General features: G+C 36.8%; 1 protein-coding gene across 7 annotated transcripts in view; it reads left to right on the top strand.

The window, feature by feature from the left end:
• Positions 1-19,770, top strand: part of Lrrcc1 (leucine rich repeat and coiled-coil centrosomal protein 1) — a 38,631-nt gene that overhangs the window by 16,618 nt on the left and 2,243 nt on the right. For 4 of the 7 annotated variants that reach the window (XM_075971545.1, XM_075971542.1, XM_075971539.1 and 1 more), the window contains 6 exons: positions 535-709; positions 1,555-1,718; positions 2,397-2,605; positions 2,691-2,828; positions 3,506-3,641; positions 12,714-12,988. In XM_075971545.1, coding sequence (XP_075827660.1) covers positions 535-709; positions 1,555-1,718; positions 2,397-2,605; positions 2,691-2,828; positions 3,506-3,641; positions 12,714-12,836 — 945 coding nt within the window. In that variant the 3' untranslated portion in view covers positions 12,837-12,988. Of the gene's footprint in view, positions 1-534; positions 710-1,554; positions 1,719-1,879; positions 2,021-2,396; positions 2,606-2,690; positions 2,829-3,505; positions 3,642-12,713; positions 13,408-19,770 lie in introns of those variants that run through there. The other 3 variants (XM_075971541.1, XM_075971540.1, XM_075971544.1) reach the window with 3 other exon arrangements.

Genomic DNA, 19,770 nt, shown 5'->3' on the forward strand with positions numbered 1-19,770 from the left:
TCCATCCTGGTCTACATTTTGAGTTCTAGACCCTTTGGGCAAACATAATGATACTCTGTCTCAAAAAAATAAATAAAATATGTAAATAAATTACTTAAGTAAATTTACTTTTATGAAGGTGTTACCAGTTGCACGTGATACTCAAAGGTGTTAAGGTTTGAGAAGTGTCACTTGTGTTAATGGTATTAATTAGCCTTTAAATTCATGTCTATTAATATTTGCATTCTTTCACCTAAGAACTCAACTTTTGTAAAGTTAAAGATAATTTAAATATTTCATGAGAAATTTTGACAACTGTAGGTTCAGTTTTTTTCTTTAACAATTATAGAGTAAAAGCTTTAGAAAATAGCTTTTTAGATGTTGGCATTTGCGCATGTGTCTTAAAACTTGGTGTAAATTTTGGTAATATTTACTTTTTAATTGCTTAAAGATGTAAAAAAGAAGTGTACTTTAATAAAAATTTATGGTGTATATAATTTGAATGTTTATAATTAAGTGAAATAATTGGTGATTTTGTGTTTTGGGGGTGTATAGAATCAAATCAACACTCTGGAAATTTTGATTGAAGATGACAAACAGAAGAGCATTCAAATAGAAATTCTTAAGCATGAAAAAACTCAGCTTATTTCTGAGCTAGCAGCCAAGGAGTCACTGATCTATGGTTTAAGGACAGAACGAAAAGTATGGGGACATGAACTAGCATATCAGGGTAAGTCTCAAGTTTTTAGATGGAACATAGCCGTTATGAGAAAGCAATACATGTCGATATTGAAGTAAAAAGGTGTTTCCCTGCCTCTGAAATGTAAGGTAAAAACAGTGCTTTATCTGGTAGGATAAATACGCATTTACCAGCCAGAGAGGAACACACACCTCTCAGGAAGTAAGAAATCATTCCAGCAGTTAAGTTGTTAAAGTGCCCAGGCATGGCAGTACATGTCTGTAGCTGCTGCTGCCCTGGAAGCTGAGAAAGAAAAGAGCAGGTGAGGGAATGGTAGCTTTGATACTTTTATTCTATTTGAATTTATTTTTCACCAATACATAAAAACAGTAAAAATTTATATTTTCACGGGATACTGTGGTGATACTCCTCTATATTAATACTGACATCTAAAATGAGTATTCTTATTTGTGACATTTACAGTATTTTGCATGGAAAGAAGTAAAATTTTGTATGAATGAAAACCTATATACATTGTAGGTAAAGTCTTGTTTTTTTTTCTGATTGTTACTTAGCAAAGGAAAGTTGAAAACCATATCTCAACATTTACAAATAGCTTGGAAAGTTTGAATTGTTAGGTACTGTTTAAAACAAAGAATTATTTATTTATTCTATAGTAATTTCTAATGTGGTTGTGTTCGCTCCATCTTACCTATATAGGATCTATAATAGCTGAAATATTTAGAAAGCTTTCCTTCTAAATTCCTGTTGATTTGCATTATTGTTGCTTTGGGTTTTAAATACGATTTTTCTGTTTTTCTCCTTATTAGGCTAGGTTTTCATAAAGCACAAAAATTCCCAAGGTGTGTTGTTTCTAACTGGCATTTGTTTCTTAGGATCGTCACTAGCTCAGAGTCGTGGGAAATTAGAAGCCCAAATTGAAAGTTTATGCAGAGAGAATGAATCTCTGAGAAAAAGCCATGAAAGTGACTGTGATGCCTTAAGAATAAAGTGCAAAATCATTGAGGACCAAACTGAAACCATCAGAAAATTAAAAGACGTAAGCTTAATGTTTTCTTTTGGGAAAAAGGCTGATGTCAGATTTAAAAATAATAATTAATATTTTTAATCTTCAATTGTTGTAGATTTTTTTGTTTGGTTGGTTTTGGGCTTTTGGGTTTTTTGTTTTGTTTTGTTTTTCAAGACAGTGTTTCTCTGTAGCTTTGGAGCCCGTTTTGGAACTCTATCTGTAGGCCAGACTGGCCTCGACCTCAGAGATCCACCTGTGTCTGCATCCTGAGTGCTGAGACTAAAGGGGTACTAAAGCTAACTGGGGTAGATTTTTAAAGAGAGAAAGAATATCATGTATCCTTTTAAAGTTTTTCACCTTGCACTCAAGTACTATGTGGTACTTATTAAATTGAATCTTAATTTGATTTTGTTGTTGTTGTTGTTGTTACTGTTTTTTGAGACAGGGTTTATGTATCTGTGTATTCCTGGGTGGCAAGGAAACAAACTAACCTGAAACTCACAGAGATCTGCCTGCCACTGCCTTGAGTGCTGTGGCCCAATGCCAGGCTTATTATTGCCATTGAAATAACAGAACATGAGGCATCTGTAAAAGATTAGCCATGACAAGAAAATTTAGTATTATATATAATGTTATGTTCAATATCCTTTTAGGTCTTAAGTTTTACCATATGCAACATCTAAAATAAATTACTGATTTTTTTTAAAGTGTTTACAAGAAAAAGATGACCAAATCAAATTATTACAAGAAAAGATCACTTTCGTAGAAAAATGTACTCAAGAGCAACTTAGTGAAAAATGTTCACAACTAGATAATGTGATTGAAAAATTAGAAAGACACAATGAGAGAAAGGAAAAACTAAAACAACAGTTGAAAACAAAGGAATTAGAACTTGAAGAAATCAGAAAAGCTTACAGGTATTGTATAATACTTGCCACTGAGAAAGTTTTAGATTAATGATATCATGTTCTTCGCTTTTAAAGTTATTTCCTATCTTTTTAGCACATTAAATCAGAAATGGCATGATAAAGGAGAACTACTCTGTCATCTTGAAACACAAGTAAAAGAAGTCAAAGAAAAATTTGAAAACAAAGAAAAGAAACTTAAAGCAGAGAGAGACAAAAGCCTTGAGCTACAAAAGTAAGCATTAAGTCATGAAGGATGTGGGATCCTTTAAACATACATACTGCACAGGCTTGGTAAAACACATGTAAAGAAAGAAAAAGATGCCAAAGTAATGGCGGACATAACTAATTTGCTAAGAAAATTATTTTCATGCCATCTATAAAATAGAAAGTAATAGTAATAACTTGGTAAATATATATTTCTCCATATAGCGTAGTCCCTGAAAGATAGTAATTATTATATGTACATTTTATTACTAACATTACTGTCACTATCTGAATAAAATCTTGGATGGTGTAAATGGAATTCAGATAGTCACTTGAGTGCCAAGAGCAGTGTAGATTTAAATAACAATTAGCCTGCATAAACTGAGGAAGAGAAATGATTTTAAAAGAGATCAAAAAAAAAAAACTACGTAGCTAACTGCAATTTTTTAGTTTCGTTCTAAAAAAATTACTCAGTAGGAAGTAAGAATTTACCTTTTAATATATAAATCTATTTTAAAGATAATTTGTAAGATAGAGGTTTCTGTGGGAAATGGGTATTATAATTTAATTGCTGGTTCTGATTTCAAGATGCAGAGTGTTATTAATAACAGTCTGCAGATGACTTCTCACTGCACCTAAGAAAAAGCCCACTTAATCTGTGTACCCATCTGCATGGGGTATTTTCTCTTTTTTTTTTTTTTAAAGGGATGCACTAGAAAAGCTTCAAAGCATGGATGATGCTTTTAAAAAACAAGTTGATGCAATTGTTGAAGCTCATCAAGCTGAAATAATACAACTAACAAATGAGAAGCAGAAATATATTGATTGTGCGAATTTAAAGGTACTGTGAGTTAAGATTTACTTTAAAAATCAATATTAAATGATTATAGTTAAAAAATTAGATTTTTGAAAATTAGAAGAAGCTACACATTTTAATGCTATAACTACTGAAGAACACATTGTCAAAGTTGTCCTGCATCCAGGCACCACTTGGGTCATTTCTCGGTAATAACTCCAGTGAACTAAGTCCTAAGTTAGATCCCAGTTGCACTTGTCCACTATCTTGGCAGTCTTCTGTGAATTTCCCTTTGGTTATGGCAAGGAAAAAGTGTAAATGAAGTCTACCACTGCCTTGAGAAAGTTCTCAGCTATCGCTTCCCTATTCATTGGGTCTTAAATTAGTCAGCTTTGTCATCTTGATGAGAATGAGTTCCTGGTGCTGCCAAATCAGACATCAGGTACTTTACCTCAGAAGGAAAATGGTCAAACCAAGGTATTCTAACAATCACACAAACATTCCAATATGGGCACTCTGTTGAGATCCACAAGATTCAAAAATACGTAAAAACTTTTCATTAATTTTTCAAGTAGTAATGGAAAAAAGCAAACAGAAGGAGGGTGTGTAAGATTCATAAATGAGCAACCAAAAAGCGTTCGAAGGCAGAAAGCATAGTGGTGTGTGCTCATCCTGTAATCTTAGTATTTAAGATGAGGGAGGAAGATCAAGTGTTCCTGCCAGAGTGGGCTAAATAGAAAGATATCTATCCAAAAAAAGGGGAGGAACTGGAAAGATGGCTCAACTGTTAAGAGCACTGAACAATCATGAGGCTCAGAGTTCAGATACTGTTATCCACATAGCAAAAGCCAGGTTACCATACCCTATAAATGCCAGTAACTCCAGCTCTGAGGGATCCACTGCCCTAATCTGACCTCAACATACATTCACATACTCATGTAGACACATACCAACTCATGCACACATAAATAAGTCTTAAAGACAGACACAAAGTCATTCTCAATTAGAATGTAGTTTAAGTAAGTTTATAGGAATAATGACTAAGTTATTTCACTTGATGAAGTCAGTGGTGGTTTCAGGTATTTTATTTAATATCATATAAAAGTGCTGTGGGCAATAAAACAGGAATTAGGCTTTTGGCTGAAAATACTGAGGATGATGTTGGACATACTACCAACATGATTTTGTAAAGAGTTGAAGAAATGCTTTCTTTTTTTTATTACTTTATAAATAATACCAATCAAAATTCCCACTTGCTCCCCTCCTCCCACTTCTCTCCCACTCCCCCATACCCCCTCCAGTCCAAAGAGAGGGCAGGGTACCCTGCACTGTGGGAAGTCCAAGGCCCTCTCCCCTCCATCCAGGCTCAGGAAGTTGTGCATCCAAATAGACTAGGATCCCAAATAGCCAGTACATGCAATAGAAACAAATCCCAGTGCCATTATCATTGGCTTCTCAATCTGCCCCAATTGTCAGCCACATTCAGAAGGTCCAATTTGATCCCATGCTTGTTCAGTCCCAGTCCACCTGGCTTTGGTGAGCTCACATTATTTCAAGCACACTGTCTCAATGGGTGGATCAACCCCCCCCCCCCCCGTGGTCCTGACTTCTTTGGACATATTCTCTGTCCTTCTGCTCTTCAACTGGACCTTGAGAGCTCAGTCTATTACTCCCATGTGGGTCTCTATCTCCATCTGTCGCCAGTCGAAGATTCTATGGTGATATTCAAGATAGTCATCACTCTGACTACAGGACAAAGCCAGTTCAAGAACCCTCTCCTTCACTGCCCAGGGTTCGAGCTGGGGACATCCCTGTGGACTCCTGGGAACCGCTTAGAGTCAAGCCTCTTGCCAACCCCACAATGCCTCCCTTAAGATATCTTCTTCTCTGCTACCATATCTGTCCTTCCTCCATCTGAACCATCCTACTCCCCCAAGCTCTTCCCACCCCTCCCCTTCTCCCTTCTCTCTCCCTCTCAACCCCTCCCCCCACCACACCCACACCCCCATGCTCCCAACTTTTGCCTGGCAATCTTGTCTGCTTCCAATTTCCAGGAGGATCTATATATGTTTTTCTTTGGGTTCACCTTATTACTTAGGTACTCTAGGATTGCGAACTATAGGCTCAATGTCCTTTGTTTATGGCTAAAATCCACTAATGAGTGCGTACATACCAAATTCATATTTTTGGGCCTGGATTATCTCACTCAGCATAGTGTTTCCTACTTCCATCCATTTGCATGCAAAATTCAAGATGTCATTGTTTTTTACCACTGGGTAGAACCCTAATGTGTAGATGTGCCACAATTTCTTTATCCATTCTTCCATTTGAGGGGTATCTAGGTTATTTTTCGGTTCTGGCTATTACAAATAATGCTGCTATGAACGTAGTTGAACAAATGCTTTTGTAGTATGATTGGGCATCATTTGTGTATATTCCCAAGAGTGGTATTGCTGGATCCTGAGGTAGGTTGACTTTTAATTTTCTGAGAAACCTCCACACTCATTACCAAAGAGGTTGCACAAGTTTGCATTTCCACCAGCAATGGATGAGTGTTCCCCTTACTCCACATCTTCTCCACCATAGGTTACCATTGGTGCTTTTGATTTTAGCCATTCTGACAGGTGTAAGATGGTATCTCAAAGTTGTTTTGATTTGCATTTCCCTGATACCTAAGGAAGTTGAACATGTCCTTAAGTATCTTCCGGTCGTTTGAAATTCTTCTGTTGACAATTCAATGTTCAGTTCAGTACCCAATTTTTAATTGGGTTATTTAGAGTTTTAATGTCTAGTTTCTTGAGTTCTTTATATATTTTGGAGATCAGACATTTGTCTGATGTGGGGTTGGTGAAGATCTTCTCCCATTCAGTGGGTTGCCTTTTTGTCTTAATGACAGTGTCCTTTGCTTTACAGAGCTTCTCAGTTCCAGGAGGTCCCATTTATTCATTGTGCCTCTTATTGTCTGTGCTACTGGGGTTATACATCAGAAGTGGTCTCCTGTGCTCATGTATTGCAGACTACTTCCCATTTTCTCTTTTATCAGATTCAGTGTGGTCAGATTAATATTGAGGTCTTTAATTTATTTAGACTTGAGTTTTGTGCATGGTGACAGATATGGATCTATTTTCATTCTTCTACAGGTTGACATCCAGTTATACCAGCATCATTTGACAAAGATGCTTTCTTTCTTCTATTGTATACTTTTAGCTCCTTTGTTGAAAATCAGGTGTTCATAGGTTTGTGAATTAATATCCGGGTATTCAATTTGATTTCATTGGTCAACGTCTCTATTTTTATGCCAATACCAAGCTGTTTTCATTACTGTGGCTCTGTAATAGAGTTTGATGTCAAGGATGGTAATGCCTCCGGAAGTTCCTTTATTTTATAGGATTGTTTTGGCTATCCTAGGTTTTTTGTTCTTCCATATGAAGTTGATTATTGTTTTCTAAAGGTCTGTGAAGAATTTTATTGGAATTTTGGTGGGGATTGCATTGAATGTATAGATTGCTTTTGGTATGATTGCCATTTTTACTATGTTGATCTTCCTATCCAAGAGCATGGGAGATCTTTCCATTTTCTGGTATTTTTTTCAATTTCTTTCTTCAAAGACATAATTCTTGTCAAATAGGTCTTTCATTTCCTTGGTTAGTGTTACCCCAAGATATTTTATGCCATTTGTTGTGGCTGTCGTGAAAGGTGAAGTTTCTCTGGTTTCCCTCTTAGCTTCTTTATCCTTTGTGTGTAGGAAGGTTACTGATTTTTTTTTTTGAGTTGCTCTTGTATCCTGCCACATCACTGAAGGTATTTATCAGATGTAGGAGTTCTCTGGTAGAGTTTTTGGGGTCACTTATATACACTATCATATAATCTACAAATAACGATAGTTTGACTTCCTTCCTTCCAATTCAAATCCCCTTTATCTCCTTATGTTGTCTTATTGCTATTGCTAGAACTTCACGCACTATATTGAAGAAGTATGGAGTATTGTCTTGTTCCTAGTTTTGGTGGAATCGCTTTGAGTTTCTCTCCATTTAATTTGATGTTAGCTGTCGGCTTGCTGTATATTGCTTTTATTATATATTAGATATGATCATTGTATTCCTAATCTCTCCAAGACCTTTATCATAAAGGGGTATTGAATTTTGTCAAATGTTTATTTGGCATCTAATGAAATGATCATATGGTGCTTTTTTTTCTTTCATTTTATTTATATGATGGATTACATTGATAGATTTTTGTGTGCTGGACCAGCCCTGCATCTCTGCGATGAAGCCTACTTGATTATAACAGAAGAGGGTTTTTTGGTTTTTGTTTTTTTTTGTTTTGGTTTTTTTGGGGTTTTTTTTTTTTTTTGATGTTTTCTTGGATTTGGGTTTGCTAGCATTTTTGAGAATTTTTGCATTGGTGTTCATGAGTAAGATTGGTATGTAGTTCTCTTTCTTGTTTGAGCCTTTTTGTGGTTTTGGTGTCAGAGTAACTGTAGCTTCATAAAAAGAGTTTGGCAATGACTCTTTTTGTTTCTATTTTGTGGAACACATTAAGGAGTATAGGTATTAGCTCTTCTTGGAAGTTCTGGTAGAATTCTGCACTATGACTATCTGGCCCTGGGCTTTTTTTGTTGGGAGGTTTTTGATGACAGCTTCTATTTCCTTGCGAGTTATAGGTCTATTTAAATTGCTCACCTGGTCCTGATTTACTTTTGGTACATGGTATTTATCTAAAAAATTGTCCATTTCTTTTACATTTTCCAATTTTGTGGAGTAAAGGCTTTTGTAATAAAAACAAATGATTCTCTGAATTTCCTCAATGTCTGTTGTTATGTCCGTCTTTTCTTTCTGATCTTGTTAATTTTAGTGTTCTCTCTCTGCCTTTTGATTAGTTTGGATGTGGGTTTGTTCATCTTGTTGATTTTCTCAAAGAATCATCTCTTTGTTTCATTGATTCTTTGGATTGTTTTCTGTATTTCTGTTTTGTTGATTTCAGCCCTCAGTTTGATTATTTTCAGTCTTCTACTCCTCTTGCGTGAGTCTGCTTCTTTTATTTCTAGAGCTTTCAGCTGTGCTGTTAAGTCTCTAATGTGACCTTTCTCTGTTTTCTTTATGTGGGCATTTAGTGCTATGAACTTTCCTCTTAGCACTGATTTCATAGTGTCCGTAGGTTTGGGTATGTTGTGCCTTCGTTTTCATTCAATTTAAGGAAGACTTTAATTTCTTGCTTCATTTCTTCCTTGACCCAGGGGTGGTTCAGTAGTGTACTGTTTAGTTCCTATGAGTTTATACACTTTCTGTGGGTAATATTGTTGTTGAATTCTAACTTTACTCCTTGGTGATCCGATAAGACTCAGGTGGTTACTAAATTTTTTTGTGTGTGTCTGTGGATGTTTGCTTTGTTACCGAGTATGTGATCAATTTTTGAGAAGGTTCCATGAGGTGCTGAGAAGAAAGTATATTCTTTCCTATTTGGGTGAAATGTTTTATAGATGACTGTTAAGTCCATTTGATTCATTACATCTGTTAGTTCTCTTATTTCTCTGTTAAGTTTCTGCCTGGTTGACCTGTCCATTGGTGAGAGAGGAGTGTTGAAATCTCCTACTATTAGTTTGTGGGGTTTGATGTGTGATTTGAGTTCTAGTAATGTCTCTTTTACATATGTGGGTGCTTTTATATTAGAGGCATAAATATTCATGATTGAGACTTCATCTTGATGAATTGTTCCTGTTATGAGTATAAAGTGTCCTTTTCCATCTCTTCTGACTGATTTTAGTTTGAAATCAATTTTGTTAGATATTAGGATAGCCACAGCCACTTGTTTCTTAGGTCTATTTGATTAGAAAACCTTTTCCTAACCCTTTACTCTGAGGTAGTGTCTGTCATTGAGGTTAAGGTGTGTTTCTTGTAAACAACAGAATGCTGGATCTTGTTTTCATATCCATTCTCTTAACCTGTGTCCTTTTATAAATGAATTGAGTCCATTGATATTAAGTGATATTAATGAACAGTGGTTGTTAACTCTGGTTATTTTTTAGTTGTAGTGTTTGTGTGTTTCCCTTTTTTGAGTTGTGTTGGTGGAGGGTTATCAGATGTCTGTGCTATTATGGGTATTGTTGGCTTCCTTGTGTTGAGGTTTTCCTACTAGTACTTTCTGTAAGGCTGGGTTGGTGGATATATATTGTTTAAATCTGTTTTTGTCATGGAATATCTTGTTCTTTCCATCGATGGTGAAAGAAAGCTTTGCTGCGTATAGTAGTCTGGGCTTGAATCCAAGGTCTCTTGGTGTCTTCAACACATCTATCCAAGATTTTCTGGCTTTCATGGTTTCCATTGAGAAGTCAGGTGTAATTATGATAGTTTTACCTTCATATGTTACTTGACCTTTTCCTTTGCAGCTTGTGAAATTCTTTCTTTAATTCTGTATGTTTTGTGTTTTGATTATTATATGACGAGAGGATGGGTTGTTTTTTGTTTTTTAGGGTTTTTTTTTTGATTCAGTCTATTTGGTGTTCTGTAAGCTTCTTGTACCTTCATAGGGATATCCTTCTTTAGGTGGGGAAAGTTTTTTCCTATAATTTTGTTGAATGTATTTTTCTGGGCCTTTGAGATGGAGTTTTCTCCATCTTCTACCCCTATTATTCTTAGGTTTGGTCTTTTTATGGTGTCCCAGATTTCTGGGATGTTTTGTGTTAAAAATTTGTTGGGTTTGATGTTTTCTTTGATCACTGAGTCTATTTACTCAGTAGTATCTTAAGCACCTGATATTCTTTCTTCTCTCTTGTATTTTGTTGGTTATACTTGTCTCTGTATTTCATGTTCGTTTACCCAGATTTTCCATATCCAGCCATCCCTCTGTTTGTTTTTTCTTTATTACCTTCATTTCGGTCTTGAACTGTTTCCTTTACCTGTTTGATTGCTTTTTCTTGGTTTTCATGGGTATCTTTGAGGGATTTATTCATTTCTTTTAACTTTTTGTTTGTCATCTCTTCCATTTCTTTAAGGGAGTTTTTCACTTAGGTCTCCATCATTTTCCTAAGGTTATGTTTAAAGCCGATTTCTTCTACTTCTTCTGGGTTAGGATGTTCAAGTCTTCCTGTTTGCTGGATTCTGGTGTTACCATGTTGCTTTTCAGAATGTTGGAGGAATTCTTGCATTGGCACCTACCCATCTCTTCCTTCATATGAGGCCAGCAGAATCTTAGTGTCTTGGTCCAATCCTTGCTGTGGCTGACTGAGTACTGGGGAGTTTTTCTTGGTCTGCCCTCTAGTAGGTCCCCTCGGCACTGCTGCAGGCTCTCAGATCCCCTCAGCCTTGAAGCAAGCTGTGTTGGGGGTTTCAAGGACTTCACAGATGAAAAGGTGGGTTTGCGGCAGAGTTGGATGAGGTAAAGAAAGCAGCAGGAACACTCTCCACTGGATGGCCAGAAAAGCTAAGAGAATTGGAGGTGGCCTGGATTCCGTGCCCCAAGACTGTCCCAGAGAGTGGCACTTCAGGCCGCCTGACCGGGTGGGCCCTTACTCAACTCTGAGGTTCCCCTCAGCATGGGAGCAGGGTCTCTTGCAGGGTTCCAAGTACCTCTCAGACAAAAAGGCGGGTTTAGGGCCTGGGTGGGATGGGACAAAGAAGTCCCAGAGGCAGGAACACTCCCCGCTGGCTCTCTAGTCCCCTCAGTACTCAAGCAGGCTGTGTTGGGGGTTCCAAGGACCTCTCAGATGAAAAGGTGGGCTTGGGGGCAGGGTGGGATGGGGTAAAGAAAACCAGCAGCAGGAACACACCTTGCTGGATGGCTAGAAAAGCTTAAGGAATTGGAGGGGGCCTGGATTCAGTCCCCTAGGACTGTCCCAGAGAGAGGCACTTAATGCTGTCCAGCCGTGTGACCCCTTACTCACCTCTCCTGTTCTCCCCAGCATGGGAGCAGGGTTTCTTGCAGAGTTCCAAGGACCTCGCAGACAAAAAGCAAGAAGTGCTTTCTTATGTTGGTTTTTAACAGACAAACTCTGGGGAGTCCTGCTGCCTGAAGTTTATTACACGGTTAAGTTTGTATTGTGTTAGAAGTTACAAGCTTCTCTTTTCAGGATGGTCCTGAGGGACTTCCTGGTGCTGCATGGTTTATTTCATGATGTAATGAGTTCTTGAGAATTCTTAAGTCCAAAGGCCTTGCTCCTGATCATCCTGAAGATCTCTACCAATTAAGCAGTTCCTGTTCCCAAGCCTCTGAAATGAACAGAAAGGACATGGATGCTAAATTCTACCTGATTCTGGTAGAGCCGGATTCACCGATTGGCTCCTTATTATAAAATTAAGTGGGTCCTTCCATCCAGCTGGAATTAAGAGTCATCCACATTCTCTGTCTTAATGGCGTAAATTTGTCTTGTGTACTAAAGCAACAAAATTACTTTAAATTAAAAAAAAACCTAGAAAAATAGAATCAGAGCTTAAAATAATCAGACACAGGAAGTATATAGATCCTGAGGCATCACAGACCAACAATTTAAATTAGGAAAAGTTGGAACTGGAGAGCTGGCTCTAAGGTTGAGAGCACTAGGCTCTTGGAGAGCACCTGAGCTTGGTCCCCAGCACCCACATGGTGGCTTACAGTCAACTGTAATTCTGGTCCCAAGGATTCAATGCTTCTTTCTGACCTCCATTAGCACTAAGCATGATTGTGGTAAGAGTATATGTATGCAGGCAAAACACACATGCACATAAAAAAATAAATTAAAGAGAGATTGTTTTGGGAGGGAAGTTGTGTGAGTTGGAGATCTTTAAGGGGTGAATGTTTTAAGTTGAACTCAGCATTGGCAGGCAGCTCAGAGCAATGGAATGTTGAAACCAGAAAACTGGGTTTCTGTTCTCTCTATAAAACAGGGATTTCACATTTTCTAAGCTCAAAATGCAGGTAAACACATTGCTTTCTTTTTTATAGGAGACTCCAGACTAAATAGGTAACACACTTGAAAGTACTGTATATAGTCTTCAGTTTTATCATTTGAGAAACAGTTGCATCTTGCTAACTTCATTTAATGAATCACAAATTATAGAGTACATAAAATACATCATTGACTTTCAAAATGCACTTAAATTTTTTTTTAGAAAATTAAAATGTAAAATGTATACATTGGTTTAGGTTCACCAAGTTGAAGAAGAAATGCGAGGACTTCTGGAAGAAACATGCAAGAACAAAAAAATAATGGAAGGAAAAATTAAGCAACTTGCTTGTGCTCTAAGTGAAATTCAGAAACAAATGTGATGTTTGTGGGAACAAATTTAATTGAAATGGACCAACAGACCTATTGTACAAACAATTAAATACTGTAACCGTAGTAACTGCTATGACTTTGAAATGTCTCTTTCTACACATTTCATTATGAATTTTTAAGAGACTTGATGAAATAATTGTATGTATAGGGTTTTTATAATAAACTATTGATAATTATATATATATATTAGAATAACCTATCATAATAACTAGACTTCAAGCACTTTTTCTTGTCTTTGTCCTGTATGTACCTTGTTGGTAATTACACGTTTATTTGCAGACTTGTAAAGGAAGGTTAGAATTTGAGTAAAGGAGAGAGGAGAGAAAGTAATCATTGTTGTTAACTTGTGCTAGTGCAGAACTAATTATATTTGTGGGTTTTCCTTTAGTTGATGTAGCTCTGTTCTTTCAAAGCATCTATAACATGTAGCCAAAAATTTAAAGTCTATATGATTTTTTTTTTAAATGTTGTCATTCAGAAAGCAGGTGTAGCTATCTCCACAGCTCGGTCTCCTCTTTTCTGGTGTATTTGTTTCATTAAAGATGACATTTATACTTTTATAAATATCGTCTGATCTAAAAGAGCACTCAGTCCTACCATCATCCATACTTTCAGTCACTTCATGAAGAGACTTCTGACTTTGCAACTAGAAACACTTCATTTCCTAGCATGTCTTGAATTGCTATGTCACTGCCGTCACCTCTTACACTGGAAAATATACTCCTGTACCATTTCTGAAAGGAAGAAAATGTAACACATTTGAAAACTAGTGTCATTAGTAAACTAAATTTTAAAAAGTAAGTAAAACCCAAATAATAAGTGTTCTTACAGGAAAGGGTCTTGTGTGCTCTTATAGCTGAGCAACATACTGCAGTCGGCTAATATCAGAGAAACCAACATGTAATAGGCATCTTGGAAGCAAGATAAAGAATAGCTGCAAAAAAATTTGATTTTAAATAATTAACCAAGATAATTTTTTGTTTGTTTTTCTTTTATTTTTCAAGACAGGGTTTCCTTGTAGCTTTGGAGCCTGTCCTGGAACTAGCTCTTAGAGAGCAGACTGTCCTCGAACTGAGTGCTGGGATTAACGGTGTGCACCACCACTGCCTGGCCCAACAGATAAATTTTTAATAAAATTCATTATAAAAAGATTTCACCCTTACAATGTTAGCTACACTTCGAGAAATTTGGAAGGGAACAAGAGAATTCTTACCATAAACAATACAGGTTGGAAAGAATTCAAAATAGCTGAAAGACATTCTTATATTAATGAAGACTTACATTGTCAGTCAACCCTGTAAGAAAGATGCCAAAGATACTTAGGCAGAAAGGAAATTATACCTGACAACTCAAACCCACCAAAAGAAATGGTTTACTACAAAAGGTGAATTTTTATATAAAAGATTAGAATTTTGGCTAGCTGGCAGAAATTACTCTTGTTGAATTTATACCATAGAAGATAGCAGAAAATACCAGAAGCTTGGTAACTATAGTGTGTGTTTTGTTCATATTACAGTAGTATTGAATTGAAGATGATTAGTGCTCAGATGCATACAATAATCAGTAGAGTATTAACTAGGAAAGTAACCCCCCAAATCATTAAAATGCCAAATCTAGGCATGATGCCATGCATACAGCTCACCACCAGAAGACTCAAGTAGGTGAACCACATTGGAGACTCTACATTTGAATGACTACAAGGGGTTTACTGACCTTCCCAGAAAAATAATCCTGATGGCAAAAGTGTTTTAAAACTTCTAGAAGTAGTCCTAAATTAGGTACAGCAATAAAAGAAGTATTCAACAAAAACCTCAGAAACAATGGCAAAGGCGTGGACGATGTTGCAGGGACTGCATTTTCTACACCTCCACTTCAGCCTGGGGAAACTCCGTAGATGGTTGTGGGTGTGGGCAAGTCAGGTTTCTTCCCTTTGCTTCTGTCCAAAGGATGTAGTCTCACAGAGTGGACAAGCTGTTAGGGTTATGCATGAGTTCTGAAAGTTATTAAGCTACATTATGGTTGATAATCACAGCCAAGAAGGGAAGGACACCATCCATCCAGCTCCCACTCATGACTTCAAAATACTAGGAGTCTAGTTACTAACTCTTAAGCAGGTCACAAATCAGAAGATACCTAATGGGAGAGGCAGATCTAGAAGAGACCCAGACCCAGGTTTCTTGAAGTAGAATCTCTTGAACTTGCATACAGCTACCCTCAAAGCTTTCCCCAAAGGGATTGAGTTTATTTGAAACAATGGAGAAATTCAAGCTAACCACTCTAATAGGTGCAATAAATGTAACTCTTATCAGTTTATCAGATGAAACCAATTAATGACTGGAAATCATGCCTAACTTGAGAATTTCATAAATTCTTGTAAGGTGTCTCATTAGAGAGGACAGGAGGCATGTTGTTCAAATTTCCCATTTTATTTTGAAATCATCTATATTAGAAAATTCAAGTTATTTACTGTATTTTATGGCCAGGTTGGATCATTTTTCTACAGTGTTGGCAGTTCAAAATACTCAGATACTAACCCCTAAGGAGAATAAGAATGACATCTAGAGAGATGGAAAGGGTCAGGAGGAATCAACATGTTAAGTGTATTTAACTTTATTAATACAGTGTTTATAGTGTGTGATATCACCTTCCTGGTGTTGATCTTCATGTGTCAATATTATGTATAAAGACATTGCAAACTGATTTTTTTTGCTCTTTTGTGTTCTAGAAAATAGCATAATTGAGTCATAGTTTAGAATTTAGCTGTTCAACATGTGATCATAGAACCAAGAGAATATAACTTGGCAACTTTTTAAGCATACAAAAATTCTCAGGCCCCAGCACAGCCTCACATGCTCAGCACACCTCTCCTATGGAGCTTCCTTCTCCCAAGACCTACCTTTGAAACAGGAGCATGGGGTGATAGGAGTTTATGTTCACATGTAGGAAGCATTAGCTGACCCAGAGCTCTGCAGTTAACTTTAGCTCTGGACCTATCACTGCTTTGTGAGACAAAGTTCTTAAGTATCTGTCCTGAGCAGGGCCTTTACATCTCTGCTGGAGGTTTCTGTACAGGTGTCATACTGATTTGCCTGCTTTTGCCTCAGATATAGTCTTCAGATAACGCCTTTTTTGTTGTTTTTTGGGTTTTTTTTGTTGTTGTTGTTGTTGTTTGGTTTTTTGAGACAAGGTTTCTCTGTAGCTTTGGAGCTTGTCCCAGAACTAGCTCTTGTAGACCAGGCTGGACTCGAACTCCCAGAGATTCGCCTGCCTCTGCCTCCCGAGTGCTGGGATTAAAGGTGTGCGCCACCACCACTATAACCACTATAACGTCTTTTTTGATAGAGCGATTTACCAGAACAATATTTCTGCTACCCCAGATCACAAATGTCATTAGTAGTACTATTTGTCAAATCAAGTCTTGGTCTATTTGTGTGGTTTGATTATGGTTGGATAGGCTATACAAATGGTTCTGTGCTGTAAGATTTTAGTGCAAATGATAGTTGAGGATTGCAGTTTGTCATTACAGTATAATGTAGCTCATCCTTTTGACTCTGCTTTTGCTACTATTTCAAATCGCAGATAAACATAATTTCTACTTCAGGTTAAGATCTGTTCATATGCATTTGGATATACCAATGGATGGTATTATATGCAATTCCTGTGCTTTTTCTTTAATATTCAATTAAATATAATACGTGAGTTTAAATGGTAGCTGACAGTAACTCTGGTTGTTATCTAAACCAATGCCTGATACTTCCAGTTTCGTGCATTCATAAGTTTTCTATCTGGTGGTAAGCTCAGAATTTGGTAGGCTCAGATTTATCAACATGGGTGCTACAATATGGAGGATGTTTGAGGAAGGCTATGGAACCCTTGGTGTGCCCTATGGAAACAAATATCCTGTGAACCTTACTTAATTATTTCCAAGTGTGTAATCCTGAGTACAGATTTCTGCTTGTTGGCAGTATCTGGGCTCCCCTATCTGTGAGAAGGAGGACTGGAACACTTAATTTCATAATAGGAATGTAGATTATGGTAGATTAGAAGCAGTGTCAGCAACTCATTGGTTGGGAGGAGGAGTGTCAGATAATTTATACATTCACTGAAATATCAGAAGTTTTAGGAATAATTTGGTTTTCTGAATCTAGGGGATTTTCTTCAATAATTCTCTATCCAGAAATTTATCTTTGGATCTAAATTCTTGACTTAAAGTACCTCAAATAAACTTAGTGGTCTTTGGACTAAGACACTTTGCTTGAACTTGAGTTCTAATATTCACTTACATCCCTACATGGAAGTTATACAACTAACCAAATTCCCAAAGCCGTGATTCACTCTCCAAGACTGCTGAGCTTCTCTCAAACTGAGGTGTTAGATTCAGGTGGCTAGTTGAATAATTTGAATAATAACTAGTAAAGATAACTCACTGTTACCCTTGGGGATCCCAATATACTTGTGCATAAGGCAATGTCCTGAATGTTTTGAAGGATAACAGCTTAACTCCTCACACTTTGTCAAGGTGTCTGGGAATACAGAGCAGTCACCCAACCCTAGTACCATTTACACACCACTGATGTGGATAATGCTAAATGTCTTTGGGTTAATATTATTATTACAAGACAAGTAAAAAAAGTAACAAATAATGAGAAATATACATACATAAAAACAATGTTGCAACACTATGGTAATGGTTCAGTTGACAGACTCATCTGAGTTACCATATATGGTCATACAGGAGAGTGGGAATGACAGGGTGGTCCTAATTATCTGTAGTAGTTCCTTCTGCTGGTAGTCTTTTTTTGCTGCCCACTACCCATACTGTAAGAGATGAGAGACAGGTCTCAATAGCACCAGTTTCAGTGAGTGACCACAATCTGGTTATCTATTTTATCCACAACAATAGACTTAAGAGCTGCTGGAGCTTAAGTAGATGTTTCCAGTATATTATTTCTTATATTTTACTTTATTTTATGTGTATGAATGTTTAGCCTACATGTAGATCTGTACAGCATGTGTATGCCTGGTACCCATGGAGACCAGAAAAGGGTATTAGATATCCTCAAATTGGAGTTATTGAATGTTGTGAGCTGCCAAGTGGTTGCTAGGAATTGAGCCCAGGGACTGTGGAAGAGCAGCCAGTGCTCTTAACTGCCAAGCCTTCTCTCCAGCCCCTCCAGTATATTCTTATTTTTTTGTTATGACAAACTTAGATTCCTTTATATTTTAATATACATGATTTCTATGCATGACTATGTATGACTTGGAGTTCACATATCAGATTATAAACACTACCCTAGTGAAGGTGAGAACTAAAAATCTCATTGCCGAGCTGGTGAAATGGATAAGTTAGTAAAGGCACTTAGTGCTAAATCTGAGTACCTGAGTTTGGTCACCGGGACTCACATAGTGGAAGAAAAAAAAACTGATTCTCACAAGTTGTTCCCTGACCTCCACATAAATACACACGTGTGTGCTTGCACATAAACATCATGCAGTTTTTAAAATCTGTATGCCACAATAGAATATAAGAAATAATAAATGTGAATCCGATTTAGTTGAATAAATACATATACAATTAAAACTAAGATACTAAAGAAATAATTTACATACTAGAAGATCAAAAGACCATCCATGCTCAAGGACTGGAAGAACTAATACTGTGAAAATGACTATTGTACCAAAAGCAGTCTACAGATAGATAAATGCACCCTCATCAAACCCAATGACATTCTTTACAGAACTAGAAACAATCCTAAAATGCAAGTGGAAGCACAAAAGGAAAGGCTCTGAGTAGTTAAAGCAGTCCTTGGCAGCAACAATGCAAGCTCCATAATATGATGCCCATTTACATTACAGAGTCCAATAACAAGACAGCATAGCAAAGGAACAGGGCAGAGGACTCAGAAGGAAGTCCACAGAGCTAGAAGCACCTAACAGTTGATAAAGTTCTCAAGAATAAACATTAGAGAAGAAACAACCCTTTACAAATGATGCTGAGAAATTTGGTTTATGAATGTAAACATATGCCAATATCAACTACCCTACACAAAAATCAATGAAAAAAATGGATCAAGACCTTTATGTAAGATCTACAATTCTGAAACTTCAGAGGAAAACATAGCTAACTTATCTCAAGGTATAGAGGCAAGAATTTCTGGAAAAGACCCTAACAGCAGAGGAAATAATGCCAAGATTTATTAATAAATAGGAATCATGAAATCAAGAAGCTTCATCACAGCCAAAGAGACAACCATCAGAGTGAGTGAAAAGACAGCTTATAAAATAGAAAACAAAAGCTGTGTGGCAGAGGTAAAAATGAAAGATATACAAAGAGCTGCAAAAGTTTAGCACAAAAACGTCAATGCTTTGCTAGTCCATAGCACCCCAGTTGGAATGCTATCCTCAAGAAAGTAAAAGGTAAAGGCTGGTGATGTGGAGAAGAGAAGGATGCTGGGAAGATGATCTTTAATTTACTAATTGGAGAGAATGTAATCTCGTGCAAGGACTTTTGAAGTAAAGCATGGAGATTCCTGCCACATAACAGCTGTACACCACTGGATAAATACCTAAAGGACTCTAAGTGAACATAACATACACGTGATTATTGCTGTATTAGTCATTATTACTTGGAAATGGAACCAGTCTAATTGGCCATCAACAGATGAAGGATAAAGAAAATGTGGTACATAAACACTGGAATTTTATGCAGCTGTAAAGGAAGAAAAAATTACATTTGTAGTGAAATAGGTGTGATTAGAATCATTGTTAAGATTTGTAGTGAAATAGGTGTGATTAGAATCATTGCTAAGCAAAATAGGACAGACTCAAAAATACCAATTTCCCCTCACATGCAAGAACTAAATTTATATATATAAATTTATATATATATAAATTATGTTTACATATGTGCCTCTATATTTGTAA

Source organism: Microtus pennsylvanicus, chromosome 5 (genome assembly GCF_037038515.1).
Source record: "Microtus pennsylvanicus isolate mMicPen1 chromosome 5, mMicPen1.hap1, whole genome shotgun sequence".
Lineage (NCBI taxonomy): Eukaryota > Metazoa > Chordata > Mammalia > Rodentia > Cricetidae > Microtus > Microtus pennsylvanicus.